This window comes from Macaca nemestrina, chromosome 20 (assembly GCF_043159975.1).
Source record: "Macaca nemestrina isolate mMacNem1 chromosome 20, mMacNem.hap1, whole genome shotgun sequence".
NCBI classification, from domain to species: Eukaryota; Metazoa; Chordata; class Mammalia; order Primates; family Cercopithecidae; genus Macaca; species Macaca nemestrina.
Window position 1 is genome coordinate 12,044,174 of NC_092144.1, and position 17,150 is coordinate 12,061,323.

Below are 17,150 nucleotides of genomic sequence, written 5' to 3' on the forward strand. Positions count from 1 at the left end.
ACTGCAACCTCTGTTTCCCGGATCCAAGCAATCCTCCCACCTCAGCCTCCCGAGTAGCTGGGATTACAGGCATGTACTACCATGCCCTGCTAATTTTTCTATTTTTAGTAGAGGAGGGGTTTTGCCATGTTGGCCAGGCTGGTCTCGAACTCCTGACCTCAGGTGATCCACCCATCTAAACCTCCCAAAGTGCTAGGATTACAGGCATCAGCCACCATACCTGGCCGCTAAGCTTTTCTTAAAAGCAATGGGCTGGCCGGGCGCGGTGGCTCAAGCCTGTAATCCCAGCACTTTGGGAGGCCGAGACGGGCGGATCACGAGGTCAGGAGATCGAGACCATCCTGGCTAACACGGTGAAACCCCATCTCTACTAAAAAATACAAAAAACTAGCCGGGCGAGGTGGCGGGCGCCTGTAGTCCCAGCTACTCGGGAGGCTGAGGCAGGAGAATGGCGTAAACCCGGGAGGCGGAGCTTGCAGTGAGCCGAGATCGCGCCACTGCACTCCAGCCTGGGTGACAGAGCCAGACTCCGTCTCAAAAAAAAAAAAAAAAAAAAAAAAAAAAAAAAAAGCAATGGGCTAAGCCTCTGGCCCATTTTCTCTCCCTCACCTTGGTGCCCAGAGCATAGCCAGGGCAGATTGAAAGTCTTTATTTTTCTCAAATATAAAATCAGAGTCTCCCCAGGCAGCACATGAACTCCAGAGAGAGAATCAACGATAAGAATCACATTGCTAAAAAAAACAGGCCTATACCTACCTCCCACTCTCCCTCCCCACCAATCTGGGAGAGGGAAGGGCAGAGATCTTGGCCTCAAAGTTCTTGAGCAGCTGGCTGAAGCCCAATGCTGGGCGCCATGTGAGTTGGAGGAAGCCAGGGTGGGTGGAGCCCAGGCTGGCTGGATCCTGAGGTCAGTGCTTGTCAATGGGGCGAAGGTTTAGAGATGCCAGGCGTCCCAGGGGTCCACGGCGAGCATTGGTTGCCAGCCGCTGCTGTGCCAGGAATGACTGGGCATGGGCAGGCGCCCGCTCTTCCCCAGCTCGCTGCTGCAAGGCCATGCCCTTCAGAAGGAGGTGTGGTTGGGGTCAGGTGAGCTCACAGGACCCCCTCCACCAATACTCTACCCATGAGATCTTAGAGCCCAGACCCCACACTTACCATATTATACCAGGCACTGATGAGCAGCTTTTCTTCCTGCTCCCTCTGACTTCGGCTTTTCTCAAAGTCCATCTGTCAAGAAGGCAAGTGTCAGGGGCCTAGATACGCTGGAGGCCACGTAAAGGCATGAGGATACCCACCTCCAGGTGCCGGATGCGGACATCGCGTTCTCGGAGCTGTGTCCTTAGGGAACGGAGTTCTGGAGGTCCCCCTGCAGCCGGCCGCTGCTTGGGTTCCATGGTCTGCATGACCTACAGGTTGAGGAAGTCACAGCCAGGTGACTTTGGCCTTGAAACCCAATGGGACATACTGGGGTGTGTGTATTCATTCATTCATTATAGAATGTTGCCCAGGATGGTCTTGAACTCCTGGCATCAAGCAATTCTCCTGCCTTAGCCTCCCAAAGTATTGAGATTACAGGCATGAGCCATTGTGCCCATCCATGCAGTACTTTAATTTTTTTTTTTTTTTTTTTTTTTTTGAGATGGAGTCTCGCACTGTCGCCCAGGCTGGAGTGCAGTGGCGCGATCTCGGCTCACTGCAAGCTCCGCCTCCCGGGTTCACGCCATTCTCCTGCCTCAGCCTCCGGAGTAGCTGGGACTACAGGCACCCGCCACTGCGCCCGGCTAATTTTTTGTATTTTTAGTAGAGACGGGGTTTCACTGTGGTCTCGATCTCCTGACCTTGTGATCCGCCCGCCTCGGCCTCCCAAAGTGCTGGGATTACAGGCGTGAGCCACCGCGCCCGGCCGCAGTATTTTATTTTTATTTTTGTGATGGAGTCTGGCTCTATTGCCCAGGATGGAGTGAAGTGGCACAATCTCAGCTCACTTCAACCTTTGCCTCCCAGGTTCAAGTTATTCTCCTGCCTCAGCCTCCCAAATAGCTGGGATTACAGGCGTGTGCTACCACTCCCAGCTAATTTTTCTATTTTTAGTAGAGATGGGGTTTCGCCATGTTGGCCAGGCTGATCTCGAACTCCTGACCTCAAGGGATCAGCTGCCTCAGCCTCCCAAAGTGCTGGGATTACAGGCGTGAGCCACTGCGCCTGGCTGTGCAGTACTTTTTTTGTTTCAGATGGACTCTCACCCTGTCGCCTAGGCAGGAGTACAATGGCACAATCTTAGCTAACTGCAACCTCCACCTCCCAGGTTCAAACGATTCTCCTGCCTCAGCCTCCTGAGTAGCTGGGATTACAGGTGCCCACCACCATGCCCAGCTAATTTTTGTATTTTTAGTGAAGACGGGGTTTCACCACGTTGACCAGGCTGGTTTCGAACTCCTGACCTTGTGTTCTGCCTGCCTTGGCCTCCCAAAGTGTTGGAATTACAGGTGTGAGCCACGGCGCCCGGCCGGCTGTGCAGTACTTTAATGTGACAATCAGTAGCAGTGGGGAATCATTGCAGAAGTCTGTCACATGGTGGGGTATGACAGGTGTGAACTGGGGCACAGATGTGCAAGCAGGAGGTTTGGCTCAATAGGAGGCACAAAAAGGCGGGAGCCAGGGCAGGCAACTTGTGGGAACACCCAGTGTCCTCACCATGCGGGCCTTGTCCACGTAGCGGCGGTATCGCTCCTCCATGGCCCGCAAGTCCGCGTCCTTCTTCTGCAGGTTATGCTGCAGCTCCTCGATCCGTCGGGCTGCTGGTGGAAGAGGTGGCCCATCAGCTTCACGCTGCTGGGCTCTGGGATCTCCCCACCCCCTGGTCACCAGGTCCCACTTACTGCTGCTGTCAGTGGGTGGCTCCAGCTCCTCAATGTACTCCCGCTTCCTCTGCAACTCCAGATCTGCCTCATGAAGCTTCTGCCTGTGGGCAGGGATGAGCAGCAGTGGGCTGACCTCTGAGCTGGCTTCTGTTTCGTCCCAGCGGTAGCCACAGACCTCCCCGCCAGCCAGAAATGCCCCTACATGGCCACAGAGCCCTCTCTGCCTGCCTCTCATGCCTGGGGGCTGTGTGCCCTGGTCCCACCATCTCCTCAGCCATCAGTCACAACCCTTCGCACCCTTAGCAGGTATCCTGTGGAACAGCCCCCTGCTGTCCACTTCGCCCATCCCAAAGCTCCCAAGTTGGTCCAGACACCATCGTCCCTTGCTAGCTTCTTCTACTCTCAACCACTCCATCTAGCAACCAGGGATCTTTCTAGAATACGAATCTCTTCAATAGCAGACAGGTAAAAGAAAAGAAAGAAGGCCAGGCGCAGTGGCTCATGCCTGTAATCCCAGTACTTTGGGAGGCCAAAGCGGGTGAATCATCTGGGGTCAGGAGTCCAAGACCAGCCTGGCCAACATGGTGAAACCCCGTCTCTACTAAAAATATAAAAAATTAACCAGGTATGGTGGCACACGCCTAAGAAACTCCCCACTACTGTCAAATCCATGCCCCCACCAAGAGTGCCCTCTTTCTGCGACTTACAAATGTTCCTCCAGCTTTCTTTTCAGCAAGACGGACTGGGGGAGAGAAGAGGCAAGGTGAGTGGGGGGTCCAGAGAGGACCTAATTCCTCCTTCCCAGGGTGAGGGTAGGGGGTGCCACCCTGGGCCCATGGTACTTACAATGGCCTGTATGGGGCATCGGGCAGCATGGGAGAGAGAGGAGGGTTACTTCGGGGCATGAGGGAGGGCCAGGCAGGGAGGTGGTGGGTGACACTCACGTCTTCAGTCTTGCCCCCCTGCTCCTGCAGGGCTTTCTGAAGGTCCTCCACCTGGGCCCACAGCTCAGATAGCTGCTGCTGGTTCAGCCTGCAAGGGTGGGGGGCCGCTTAGTGCCTTCGCCCACTTTCGGCCCCCTCTGTCCCTGCTCTGCGCAGGTAGGTCCCCAGGCGCTCACCGGTGCTGCGTCTCCAACCCGTGGCGTGCGCGGTTCGCCTCCTCCAGGTGGCGCTGCAGCTCCTCCTGCCGCTCGCGGTCGGCCGCCTCCTGCCGGCACAGCCGCTTGTTCTCCAGCTGAAGCCGCAGGAGCGTCTCCCTGCAGACCCGGTTGGAGAAAGCAGGGCCAGGGTCGGGTCACCCCGCAGGCTCGCTGGGGCTCAGGGCAGGTGGAGCTAGGGGCGGGACAGAGCCCTGGGGAAGAGCTCAGCCAGACCATGGGGTTGGAACACCGAGGACCTAACTAGGGTTAAAGTGGACGGAGCCCTAAGCTGGGGTAGGGGGTGGAGCTAGGCAGGGGCGGAAGCTACAAGAGTGGATTCGAACAGCTGGGATGCGGCTGCTGGAAAGCCGGAAGCAGAAATGGGAAGAATTAGGATGGGAGAGTTTTTTGGGGTTTTTTTGTTTGGTTAGTTTTGTTTTTTTTTGTTTGTTTGAGATGGAGTTTCGCTCTGTCGCCTAGGCTGGAATACAGTGGCGCGATCTCGACTCACTGCAACCTCCGCCTCCCAGGTTCAAGCGATTCTCCTGCCTCAACCTCCCGAGTAGCTGGGACTACAGGCGCACGCCAGCACGCCCGGCTATAATTTTTTGTATTTTTAGTAGAGACGAGGTTTCACCGTGTTAGCCAGGATAGTCTCGATCTCCTGACCTTGTGATCCGCCTGCCTCGGCCTCCCAAAGTGCTGGGATTACAGGCGTGAGCCACTGAGCCCGGCCGTTTTGGGGGTTTTAAAATCATTTTTATTTTGTATAGAGGGCCACTATGTTGCCCAAGCTGCTCTCAAACTCCTGGGCTCAAGTGATCCTGCAGCTCCGGCCTTCCAAAGTGCTGGGATTTAGAGGTGTGATCCACCATGCCTGGCCTGGGAGAGTTAATGCCAGCAGGGCACAGGGGACTGAAACTCACAGAGGCTACATTGACAGGGGTGGACCCTGGGGGAAAGGATCAAAGTTGGCAGGGCTAGGGCATAGGATTTTTGTGCGGGAAGTGGAGCCAGGTGTTGGACATAATGTGTGTACTAAGGATAGACCCTGGAGAGGTAAAGTCATCTGGTAGGGCTGAAAGGAGCCAAATCAGCAGTAAGTGGGCCTAGGAGCCCGGGTAGGACCTGGAGCTGAGACCAAGCAACCCGTGCTAGTAGGTGGGAGGGTGGGGGTGGGGCTGAGGGCGGGCCTTGGCAGGCCTGGATGGAGCCAGAGTTTTGAGTGACCCCAGGATACCTGAGCTCCGCAGGCAGGATCTCCGCGGCTAAGTTATCCATGGGTGGGGAGGTGGGATCCAATGAGGGGTCTGAAGAATGCAAGAAAAGTCTTCAGGTCTCTTCGCATTCCCTGTCCCCACCCCTAGGGTCTTCTTCCCAAAGATCATCTTTTGGGGCTCAAGTTCAGCCAACAGCCTGGCTTGACACAAGCTCCATCCCCAGCTTGATAGAGAACCAGGAGGGTTGGCCTGGCTCTTTAGCCTTTGCTCCACCCTGAGACCCTGAGCCTCTCTCTTCAATATGACCATGTCACATCTTTCTGGTCACCTCCAGCCTGGCCTAGCTCTCTCCCCAGCCTGGACATGCACTGGGACACAACCTGTTCTGCCCAAACAGTACACCAGGACAGGTAAGGCCCCAGCATGGGGCTTCATCTCACCGGCCTGGGTCAATCCCCGTGGCTGCAGCTGGGCGCAGCGCAGCTCCTCGTTGGCCTCCCGCAAGGAGTCCCGCTCCGCCAACAGCCGCTGCAGGGACAGGGTACAAGATACCACACGGGTCAGGCTCGGCTCCCTGGGAAATAGGCTACCCCAGAATTGGCAGGGTGGGGCTTGGGCAGTGGGACCTCAGCCTCACCTCCTTCTCCTTTGTCACCGACTCATACTTTTCCTCCAGGTTGCGGTATTCAAATAGCCATTTCTCGGCCTTCATGGCCTCCTCCTGCCACTGGCCCTGCAGTTCCTGCACCTGAACAGAGAGAGGGGAAGAATAAGGACTGCAGGGGTGGAAGCAGGGGCAGGGGCTGAGTACAGATGGTTCCCAATCCAGGATGGTTTGACTTATGATTTTTTTGACTTTACTATGGTGCTTTCAGCTGTGTATGTTTTTTGCTTGGCTTTTTAAGAGACAGGGTCTCGCTCTGTTGCCCTGGCTGGTCTCAAACTCCTGGCCTCAAGCGATCCTCCCACTTCAGCCTCCCAAAGCACTGGGATTACAGGTGTGAGCCATTGCACCCAGCCAACTGTGAATGTTAATAGTAAGAAGCCATATAACCATTCTGTTTTTCAATTTCAGTGAAGTAGTCTTCAATAAATTGCATGATATAGTCAATGCTTTATTATAAAATAGGCTTTATGGTAGATGATTTTGCCAAACTAGGCTAAGGAAAGCATGATTAAGGTAGGCTAGACTAAGCTGTGATGTTCGATAGGTAAGGTATGTTCAATGGATTTTCTTTCTTATTTCTTAAAAAATTTTTTTAAAATTATTTTTTAAAAACAGATGGGATCTCACTATGTTGACCAGACTGTTCTTGAAATCCTGGCCTCAAGCGATCTCCTATCTCAGCCTCCCAAAGTGCTGGGATTATAGGCATGAGTCACCACGCCCAGCCCTCTTTTTCTTTTTTTTTCTTTTTAAATATATTTTTCTTTTTTTCTTTTGAGACAGAGTCTCCCTCTCTCAACCAGGCTGGAGTGCAGTGATGCGATCTTGGCCTACTGCAACTTCACCTCCCAGGTTCAAGCGATTCTGGTGCCTCAGCTTCCTGGGTAGCTGGAATTACAGGCGCATGCCACCATGCCTGGCTAATTTTTGTATTTTTAGTATTTTAGGGTTTCGCTATGTTGGCCAGGATGGTCTCAAACTCCTGCCTCAAGTGATGTGGGGTTACAGAAGGCGTTATGGGGTGCCCGCCTTGGCCTCCCAAAGCACTGGGATTACAGGCGCGAGTCACCGCACCCAGTCTTTTTCTTTTGTTTGAGGCAGGATCTCGCCTCGTCACTCAGGCTGGAATGCAGTGATGCAGCCACAGCTCACTACAACCTCAAAATCCCAGCCTCAAGTGATCCGGTTCAGTCTCCGAAAGCGCTGGGATACTAGGCCTGGCCTTTAAACGCATTTTAGGATATTTTCAATTTACCACGAGTTTTGTTACATGGGTAGGTTGCCCCAAGTAAATCAAGCAGCAAGGTGAAGGGGCGGGCATCAAAGAATTTAGAGGAGCGGTACTTAAGGGAAGGGCTGGGCTTACTAACCCAGACAGAGGAACAGCCTGGGTGGAGGGAAGAGGCCTGGAAGGCGTGGCCTAAGTGCAAGTGAGGCAGGGACTCAGGGGAAGGCGGGCCAACAGTAAGGGACACGCTGCCAGGGGCGGGGCCCCCGCCCTAACCCCGACCCCGCCGCACCTGCCGCCGCTGCGCCTCCAGCTGGGCGCGCAGGGAGCCAGCTCGGCGCAGCTCATCCTCCAGCTGCCGCGTGCGCTCGGCGTGGCCAGCATTGCGTTCCTCCAGCTGCCGCACCTGGCGCCGCAGCTCCCTCAGCTCTCCCAAGCGGCGCTGGCAACTGTTCAGCGTGGCCTCCAGCTGCCCAGCACGCTCCGAGGACTGCCTAGGGGAGTGGAGAGGGAGGGGGGAGGGCTGAGAGCTCTGATCAGGGTTCAGCTGGGATGCGGAGTGGCCCTTGGAGCAGAGGAGGGTGTTGTTCAGCCTGAGGCTTTTGGGTTCAAGGTGAAGGGGTCATGAAAGTCGAGGGTCAGGGTCAACCCGGGCCTGGTGCTGTTGAGAGTCATTACAGCAATAGTTAGCCCAGGGTTATAATCAGGGATCCTCTGGGGTTGAATTGTGGGGACACAGAGGGTTGTGGGGTTATAGGGGGAGTGATGGGGGGCCTAGAGAGGTCTGAGCATCTGCCAAGGACACCTTGGGGTCATTGGGGGAGCTATGGGACAAGAGCACTGTGGGGTCCTTAGAAGTGCAATGGGGGCCGGGCGCGGTGGCTCATGCCTGTAATCCCAGCACTCTGGGAGGCCGAGGCGGGCGGATCACAAGGTCAGGAGATCGAGACCATCCTGGTTAACAGGGCGAAACCCTGTCTCTACTAAAAATACAAAAAAGCCAGGCATGGTGGCGTGTGCCTGTGGTCCTAGCTACTCGGGAGGCTGAGGCAGGAGAATGGCGTGAACCCAGAAGGCGGAGCTTGCAGTGAGCCGAGATCGCGCCACTGCACTCCAGCCTGGGCGACACAGCGAGACTCCGTCTCAAAAAATAAAAAATAAAAAATAAAAAATAAAAAATAAAGAAGTGCAATGGGGGGGTGCACTAGTACTTTTGCATTACAGAGGTGCTATAGGGGCCCAGTGGAGCCCTTTGTGGTTACAGAAGGCACAGTAGAGTCAAAAGGGGTTGCAAAGTCCTAGAAGGTACCATGGGATCCAGGAGCATTATGAAGTCCAAAATGTGCAGTGGGATCTGCAGACCATTGTGGGGGAGGTTCTTGTGTTTTGTGGGGCCAAAGGGATGCTATGGGGTCTTGGAAGCATACTGTGGAATAAGAGGGGGCAGTGTGGGGTCCAGGGGTTATGGTGGAGTTCAGGATAGCGCAATGTGGCCTTGGGCGTTCTGTAGGGCTCAGGGTGGCACCGTGGAGTCCAGGGGGCATATTGGGGGTTCACTGGGCATATAGAAATTACAGAGTTGCATGGCATCAGAGGGGAACTCTGGCAACAACTTTACCCCCAGCCCCCTGTGATGGGGACCCAGGAACCCACCACTCACCGCAGCTCATCCATCTCATCCTTCAGGGCCTGTGCCTCCTGGGCCAGGCTGGTCAGCGCCTGGTTCCGGTGCTGCAGCTCCGCAACCTCCCGCTCCAGCTCAGCACAGCGCAGGCGCTCATCCTCTCTGCCACTCTCCAACCTGGGGGTGGTGGTGGGGAAAGGGCACATGAGGGAGCTGCCCTCCCCCCGTCCCCTGGCTTGCCTGGCCCAGTCCCCAGATGACCGCACCTGAAGTTCTCCTCCTGCAACTGCTCCAGCTGGGATTGCAGCAGCAGCAGCTTCTTGGCAGTGAGACCTGGGGTACCCTCGCCTTCAGGCCGGCCCACCCGCTCCCGCAGCGCTGCATTCTCTTGTGCCAGGCTCTGCTTCTCCTCTGACAGGAGCATCAGCTGCGGGCAGGGTAGGAAGATGAGCTGGGGCTTGGAGAGGGGCTATTCAAATGTCCCTGCCCCACCTCGGGCCCTACCTGCCGCTCCAGGTCCAGACAGCGCTGCTGTAACTCATCCCCCTCCTCAGCCTCCTCACTTAGGAAATAGTACCTGCGGGACTGCGGAGATGAGGGGGAAGAGGAACTCAGGAATTCAGGAGAAGGACGAGGGGAGGGAGGCTGAGATCTCTAGAGGCCAGTGGAGGGGAACAAGAAACCCTCAGGATTGAAAAGAGGGCTGGTGCCGGGTGCGGTGGCTCACGCCTGTAATCCCAGCACTTTGGGAGGCTGAGGCGGGTGGGTCACCTGAGATCAGGAGTTCCAGACCAGCCTGGCCAACGTGGTGAACCCCGTCTCTACTAAAAATACAAAAATTAGCCGGGTGTGGTGGTGCACACCAGTAGTGCTGGCTGCTTGGGAGGCTGAGGCAGGAGAATCGCTTGAACCCTGGAGGCGGGGGTTGCAGTGAGCCGAGATTGCGCCACTGCACTCCAGCCTGGGTGACAGAGTGAGACTCCATCTCAAAAAAAAAAGAAAAAGAAAAAGAAAAGAAAACAGGGCTGGGGGCCGGGCGCGGTGGCTCAAGCCTGTAATCCCAGCACTTTGGGAGGCCGAGACGGGCGGATCACGAGGTCAGGAGATCGAGACCATCCTGGTTAACACGGTGAAACCCCGTCTCTACTAAAAAATACAAAAAACTAGCCGGCCGAGGTGGCGGACGCCTGTAGTCCCAGCTACTCGGGAGGCGGAGGCAGGAGAATGGCGTGAACCCGGGAGGCGGAGCTTGCAGTGAGCTGAGATCCGGCCACTGCACTCCAGCCTGGGTGACAGCGCGAGACTCCGTCTCAAAAAAAAAAAAAAAAAGAAAAGAAAACAGGGCTGGGGTTGGAGACTGAAGGAAGAGCGACTCCAGAACACTGGAGACCTGGCACAGGAAGTGACTAGCACCCTGGGAGATGGGCGTGGCTTACAGGCTTAAGGACAAGCCCCTCCCCCTTAGGGAGCCCTGAGCATCTGTAATGGGGTCTGGAACTTTAACAAGGTTCAGTCCCAAGGTTAATCACAGCAAACTTATTCCCAAGCCCGGGCCTTTGGATTTGCTGATCCCTGTGCCCAGAACACCTTTCCCCCAAATCTCTTACCTGGCTATCAAAGTTGCCATATGTCTCTGGTGACAGGGAGTCAGGACTGTCTTTGGTCATGAGCTGGGGAGTGGGAAGGGGCATTGTAATGAACTGGATATCTGAGGGCAGCCTTCAAAGCATCTACTATCCCAACTGAGAACCTCTCCATCTTCCCGTCGTCAAGGCCAGTTCTGCCCAATATCCCCAGCCCAGAGGTTGCCCTCCTGCCTCCAGCACAGAGGGAAGCCAGATCCCTTGAGCCTGCCATATTGCGACTTAGAGCTGGGAGGAGCTGGCAGACACATGAGACGGAGATGTCTGGCCAGCTGAGTTCCAGGCAGAGTCCAGAGCTTACCAGGGCAGGGCCTGTGCCCAGTTGCCTCTGCCCTAGCGATGTCCCCTCTGCTGACATTTTTCAATTGCACCCTGAATGCCCCTACCCACCTCCTGGATGGCTTCCATCACCACATGCTGAACCGATTCTTCCAGCGTCATGATTCTCTGGATGTGCTCTGGGGATCAAGGTGGGGGAGGCTGAGACCCAGGGGTGAGGTGGGGAGGAAGGAGGATTTCCTCAGGCCAGCCCCTGGGGACCTCCTAAGCTCCCCATACCCTGCTTTTTCTCGCAACTGATGGCACAGCCCAGCACCAGCTGAAGCAGCTTGCCGAGCTCTGCTGGGTCTGAGAACTCTCCAATGAGGCTCACATCTGGGAGGTGCTCTTCTGACACAGGATGCGCCAGGACCTGGGGAGAAGGGGGTGTCAGGGGCTCATGGGTCCACCCTTCTCCCAACTCAACCCCCTGAATCCCTTTACAGTTACTCACATCCTGGGAGTACTCTACCAGGCTCCGTAAGACCATCTTCAGATTGCTGACCTAGGGAGAAACAAGGAGCTGTGGACAAGTTCAGAGGTCCCCGACTCTAAATCTGTACATCCCATCCTTTCTCCACCTCACTTCTCCTTTCCTGCTCATCTCATCCTATTCTGTCTGCATGTGCCTTCCTCTAGGGGTGACCTCTTTGGCTGTCTGCCCCTTTTGTCTACCTGACCATCTTTGTTTCATTTTTATTTATTTTTTGCTTTAGTTTTTTGAGACAGGGTCTCGCTGTCACCCAGGCTGGAGTGTAGTAGTGCAATCTTGGCTCACTGCAGCCTCGACCTCCTGGGGTCAAGCAATCCTCCTATCTCTGCCTCCCTAGTAGCTGGGACTACAGGCATATGCCACCACACCTGACCACTTTTTATTTGTAGAGAGGAGGTTTTGCTATGTAGCCCAGGCTGCTCTCAAGCTCCTGAGCTCAAGCAATCCTCCCATCTCAGCCTCCAAAAGTGCTGGGAATACAGACATGAGCCACAGTGCCCGGCCTGCCTGACCGTCTTTCTTCATATGTCTCCAGAACCCAGTCACTTCTCATCACCTGCCCCACCATCCTTTAGCCCTGTCCATCCATCCTCACCTCTCACCTGGATTAATGCACCAGCTGCCTCTCCTCTTCCGCTTTTGCTGCCTACATTTTATTTCTTTCCATGCAGCCCGGGGGAGCTTTATAAAGCCTAAGCCAGGGTGCATCTTTGCTCTACTAAAACCCTGCCTTGAGTTTCCACAGCACTTAAAAATAGAATTCACACCCTCATCATGGCCTGCCAGGCCCCTGATGACCTCATCTCCTACAAATCTTGCCCTCTTGCTCTGTTCTGCCCTCTTTGCCATTCCTCCATCACACCAAGTTTATCCCCAACTCAGGGCCTTTGCATCTGCTATTCGCTGTGCCTGGAACACCATTCCCCCAAGTCTCACTTGGAGATTAACCCATCTGATGTAATCATCCACCCATGCCCTCATTGCTCTTTCTCAAAGCGCTGCTTTTTTCTTGTCTTCATAGAACTATTGGCATCAAAAGTTTTTTCTTTCTTTTTCTTTCTTTCTTTTTTATTTCTTCTTGAGACAGAGTCTCGCTCTGTTGCCCAGGCTGGAGTGCAATGGCTCGATCTTGGCTCACTGCAACCTCTACCTCCCAGGTTCAAGTGATTCTCATGTCTCAGCCTCCCAAGTAACTGGGATAACAGGTGCGCACCACCACAGCCAGCTAACTTTTGTATTTTTAGTAGAGACAGGGTTTCACCGTGCTGGCCAGGCTGGTCTCAAACTCTTGGCCCCAAGTGATCCACCCACTTTAGCCTCTCAAAGTGTTGGGATTACAGGCATGAGCCACTGTGCCCAGCCTGGAAGTTAATTTTTATGGTTGTGTTTTATGTGTTGCTTGTCACTAGAATGATGGCTGTGTGGGACAGGTTTTTGTCTGTGTTATTCCTTGCTGAATGCCCAGGCCTGGCACAGGGTGAGTACTCAATAGATGAATGGATGAACAAATGGTTGATCATCAGACATCTGTCCCTCTTTCTGCCCATCACCCAGGACATGTGCCTAGCTGGTCCGTCCCTGGTCATCTCTTCACCAGTCTGTCCTCTAATCAGGAGTCCAATTGTCACCTTCAGCTTCCAATTGGGACCTGGATCTTCTGAGATGCCCTGGAGCCATGCCTCGTTGAACCAGGAGGGGTCTCTGGGGGCGAGAAGGTGGGATGAGAAGACTGGGGGACACTTTTGGGATCCTCCCCCTCAGCTCCACTCACATCTGGTTCAGCACATAGGCTATGGCAAGGCCGCTGCTCAGGTCCTGAGGGCTGGCACAGGAAGACGGAACATGGAACGTCTGTAACTGAGGGGTCAAGGAAAAGACAATGGAGAGAGTTAGGGCCTGGGAGAGCGGGACCACTCCCCTTTTGCAGACTTTGCCAGTCAGCGAACCTCATATGGTGGGGCGGGCGCTGCTCCGCCACAGCAGCTCTGCAAGGGAGTGGCTTCTGCTCACCTGAGCCCAGAGGGGGCGTGGCCTCACTTCACCTCTGCCCAACAAACCCTGCGCGTCCAGGCCAGGGCGGTATCACGAGTCACCTGGGCCCCACAGGCACCACGTGACCAGGCCAATTCACCTGCGCCCTCGCCCCACGTGAACCAGCCACAGAGGGGCGGGGCCTCACTTGTCCTTTCTACTCAGATTTGCCACGTGACGGGGGCGGGTGGTCGGGTCAGAGTCCAACGGTCCAGCAAGCCGACGACCCCTGCACCTCCCCGCCCCAGCACCAAGGGACTGACCGCACCAGGACCAGGGATCCCGGGCAAGAGGAGTGGGCGCTCACCTTCCCCTAGCCCCGCCCCACGACCTACCCAGGTGAGCAGAGACCCGCATAGCTCGGCCTTGTCCACGCTCATGGCTCCTGATAGGATTCAATCCAAGCCACGGAGCCCCAGCGCCGCGGCCGCCTCCGGTCCACCACCAGCGAGCGCCCGCAGCCCCGACCTCCCGCTCGGCCTAGAGCGCCGCCCCGCCCCGCCCCCTAGGCGCAGGCCCCGCCCCGCCCCCAAGCCCAGGCTCCACCTCGGTAACGTAATCTCCTCCCCACGCCCGCTCTTGCCTCCAGCCCCGCCATCTTGGATCCGGGCAGCGTTCGGGCGCCCACCCTGCCGCTAGGGGTCAGCCTGGCACAGCCTTGTGCATCCGAGGGTGGTCCCACCTTCCCTCCTCCCCCTGGTCCTTTTTGGGGTGGGAGGTCCTCAAGATCCTTTTGAGACGAGGTGCTCCACCCTGTTACGCAAGCGCATTCACATATTTTCTCTGCAACTTAAATAAATTAATGCGTCTAACCACTTTATGATCGGAGCCTTTGTGCTGGGTGGGGCGAGCCCTGGCATTTTCTATGGACTCGGAGAGGGGATGCTAAAGGGGTTTTCCGGCCGGACGCCGTGGCTCTCGACTGTAATCCCAGTACTTTGGGAGGCCTAGGAGAGATAATTAGTTTGGCCAGAAGTTCGAGACCAGCCTCTCTTCAAAACATTTAAAAATTAGCCAGGTAGCGGTGGTTCACGCCCGTAATCCCAGCACTTTGGGAGGCAGAGGCGGGCGGATCACGAGGTCAGGAGTTCGAGACCAGCCTGGCCAACGTGGTGAAACACCTGTCTCTATTAAAAATACCAAAAATTGGCCGGGCGCGGTGGCTCAAGCCTGTAATCCCAGCACTTTGGGAGGCCGAGACGGGCGGATCACAAGGTCAGGAGATCGAGACCATCCTGGCTAACACGGTGAAACCCCGTCTCTACTAAAAAATACAAAAAAAAACTAGCCGGGCGAGGTGGCGGGCGCCTGTAGTCCCAGCTACTCGGGAGGCTGAGGCAGGAGAATGGTGGGAAACCGGGAGGCGGAGCTTGCAGTGAGCTGAGATCCGGCCACAGCACTCCAGCCTGGGTGACAGAGCAAGACTTCGTCTCAAAAAAAAAAAAAAAAAAAAAAAAAAAAAACCAAAAATTGGGCGTGGTGGCGCACGCCTGTAATCTCAGCTACTCCGGAGGCTGAGGCAGGAGAATCGCTTGAACCCAGGAGGCGGATGTTGCAGTCAGCCAAGATCGTGCCACTGCACTCCAGTGGGGCAACAGTGCAAGACTCCTTCTCAAAAAAAAAAAAAAAAAAAAAAAAAAAAAATTACCCAGGCATGTTGGCGTGTTTCTGTCGTCCTAGCTCTACAAAGGTTGAGGTGGGAGGATGGCTTGAGCCCAGGAGGTCGAGACTGCTGTGAGCCGTGATAGAGCCACTGCACTCCAGTCTGGGTGACAGAGCAAGACCCTGTCTCAAAAAAAAATAAAAATAAAAAAAGATAAAAGTTTAAAAATAGGACCAGGCGCGGTGGCTCACGCCTGTAATCCCAGCACTTTAGGAGGCCGAGGCGGGCAGATCACGAGGTCAGGAGATCCAGACCATCCTGGCTAACACGGTGAAACCCCGTCTCTACTAAAAATACAAAAAATTAGCCAGGCGTGGTGACACCTGTAGTCCCAGCTACTCGGGAGGCTGAGGCAGGAGAAGAGCTTGAACCCGGGGGGCGGAGCTTGCAGTGAGCCGAGATCGCGCCACTGCACTCCAGCCTGGGTGACAGAGCGAGACTTCGTTTCAAAAAAAAAAAAAAAAAAAAGGCCTGGCGCGATGGTTCACATCTGTAATCCCAGCACTTTGGGAGGTCGAGAAGGGAGGACTGCTTGAATCCAGGAGTTTGAGAATAGCCCTGGCAACACAGCGAGACTCCCTCTCTACAAAAATAAAATAAAAAATAAATGTAGCTGGGCGTGGTGGCATGCGCCTATTCCCAGCTACTCCAGAGGCTGGGGTGGGAGGATCGCTTGAGCCCGGGAGGTCAACGCTGCAGTGAGCCGTGGTCGCGCCACTGCACTCCAGCCTGGACGTCAGGAGGGGAGACTCTGTCTCAATAAATAAATAAATGAAGGGATCCTCCCCGCATTATTGACGCCAGGAGTAGATAAGGGGACACGGGTATGGTCCTAGGTCGAGGAAAGGTCAGCTAGACACATATCCTGGCTGATGGACAGGCACCCTTGCCCAGCCTGGATCCGTCTTCCACGATATTCCCCCCACGCCTTCCCCTCCCCAGATGCGCGCTCGGCATCCCCCCACACCTCAGAACCCAGGATTTGGCTGAAGCTGCCGCGACGCCCGCGCCCACCAGGGGGCGCGGAGACCGCAGAACTAGGCCTAGGGGGAAGACTGTGCCCGCCGTGAGACCCCCGCTGGGGCGGTGGAGGGGGCTCAATGGAAAGTGATGGCAATTATAGTTAACAATAAAATTGCAGTCACCATGTATGGAGTGCTTACTGTATGCAGTCCCTGCGCTAAGCGATTTAAATACGTAGACTACTAGATGGCAAGTGCTGTTTTAAATCCTTGTTTTGCCGGCGAGAAAACAGAGGTTCCGAGTGGACCCGGTTTTGAGGGGAAGGGTGAAGCCCAGGCTCGCGCCCTATGACCCCAGGGTCCCTGGGCAACCCCTCCCCCATAGGCGGGAGGCGTAATGTGCACTAATTAGAGGTTATTAGCTGTACCCGGAGGGAGGGGCGGGCTCTGCATTGGGGGCGGGCCCAGATGGGAGGGGAGGGGCGCTGCTCCCATCCACCCAGAAGATCCTGGCGCCAGCTACCTTGCCCCGGAGCAGGGTGGGCAAAGTGACAGCTGCTCCCCGCGCGCATCGCACGAACGCAGTCACTCACCCCCAGACACCCGATTACAGCCTACTCATGCGCAGCCGTACGCACCCGGGGACCTTGGATGCTCGTCCACGTCCCCACAACCTCCTCCCGCGTGGTTTTCCAGACTCCAGCCCCTGGGAGCGGGTGGAGAGGATAGTGGGGGATGGGGACAAGGGCCGGCAGCGCTGGCTTCCGGACTGGGCTGTCTTCCGGCGGTCGTGGGAACAGCTGCTGTTGGCTCCCCCACCTCGCATTCACCAGAGGCGAGGGTGCTGCTAATACAGGGAAACAGGGCCACCCCGTTCCCAGGTAGCAGTTGGAGGTGAGCCAGGAACCACAGCTGTTACAAGCATGGGTGACTGGACATGCTGAGATCACCACATTAGGGCGGGGGTCGCAGGGATTTTGATGTTCAGGAGAAATCTGGAAATCCAAATATTTAGGGAAATTGACTTAAATTGTCCTAATGTTGGCGTGATGTTGTGGGCGTCCCAGATGTTCCGGGAGCCAGGAGTCCCCAGACTTACGGAAAAGTCTGGGTGTGCTCAATTTGGGGGAGGAGCACAACCCTCCATTTTGGGGCGGCAGGGAGTCCCACATTTGGGGAAAAGCAGTGAGCTTCTATGTCAGCAGGGAAGAGAGCAGCAATCTCTGTTTTGAAACACAGGGACCCTGCTGTGCAGAGATCCAGGCACCTTTATTTCAGCAAGAGGGGCTGAAAACCTTC

General features: G+C 55.6%; 1 protein-coding gene across 5 annotated transcripts; it reads right to left on the reverse strand.

The window, feature by feature from the left end:
* Nucleotides 1–633: 633 nt before the first annotated feature.
* Nucleotides 634–16,595, reverse strand: LOC105466081 (hook microtubule tethering protein 2). Of its 5 annotated transcripts, none has more exons than XM_071086969.1 (22): nt 16,490–16,595; nt 12,967–13,052; nt 12,824–12,896; nt 11,157–11,207; nt 10,943–11,075; nt 10,775–10,842; nt 10,349–10,411; nt 9,246–9,326; nt 9,008–9,168; nt 8,778–8,918; nt 7,410–7,611; nt 5,860–5,970; nt 5,663–5,750; nt 5,243–5,312; nt 3,982–4,119; nt 3,806–3,893; nt 3,569–3,603; nt 2,880–2,962; nt 2,695–2,798; nt 1,296–1,406; nt 1,156–1,227; nt 634–1,058 (listed from the first exon to the last, which is right to left on the reverse strand). In XM_071086969.1, the coding sequence occupies exons 4-22, from the start codon at nt 11,190–11,192 to the stop codon at nt 909–911; spliced, it is 1,935 nt and encodes a 644-aa protein (XP_070943070.1). In that variant the 5' UTR covers nt 11,193–11,207; nt 12,824–12,896; nt 12,967–13,052; nt 16,490–16,595; the 3' UTR covers nt 634–908. The 5 variants fall into 5 exon arrangements, with proteins under 5 accessions (XP_070943070.1, XP_070943071.1, XP_011713460.1 ...); XM_071086970.1 differs by having other exon boundaries at nt 16,445–16,586; XM_011715158.2 differs by lacking the exon at nt 16,490–16,595 and adding an exon at nt 13,562–14,037.
* Nucleotides 16,596–17,150: the final 555 nt, after the last annotated feature.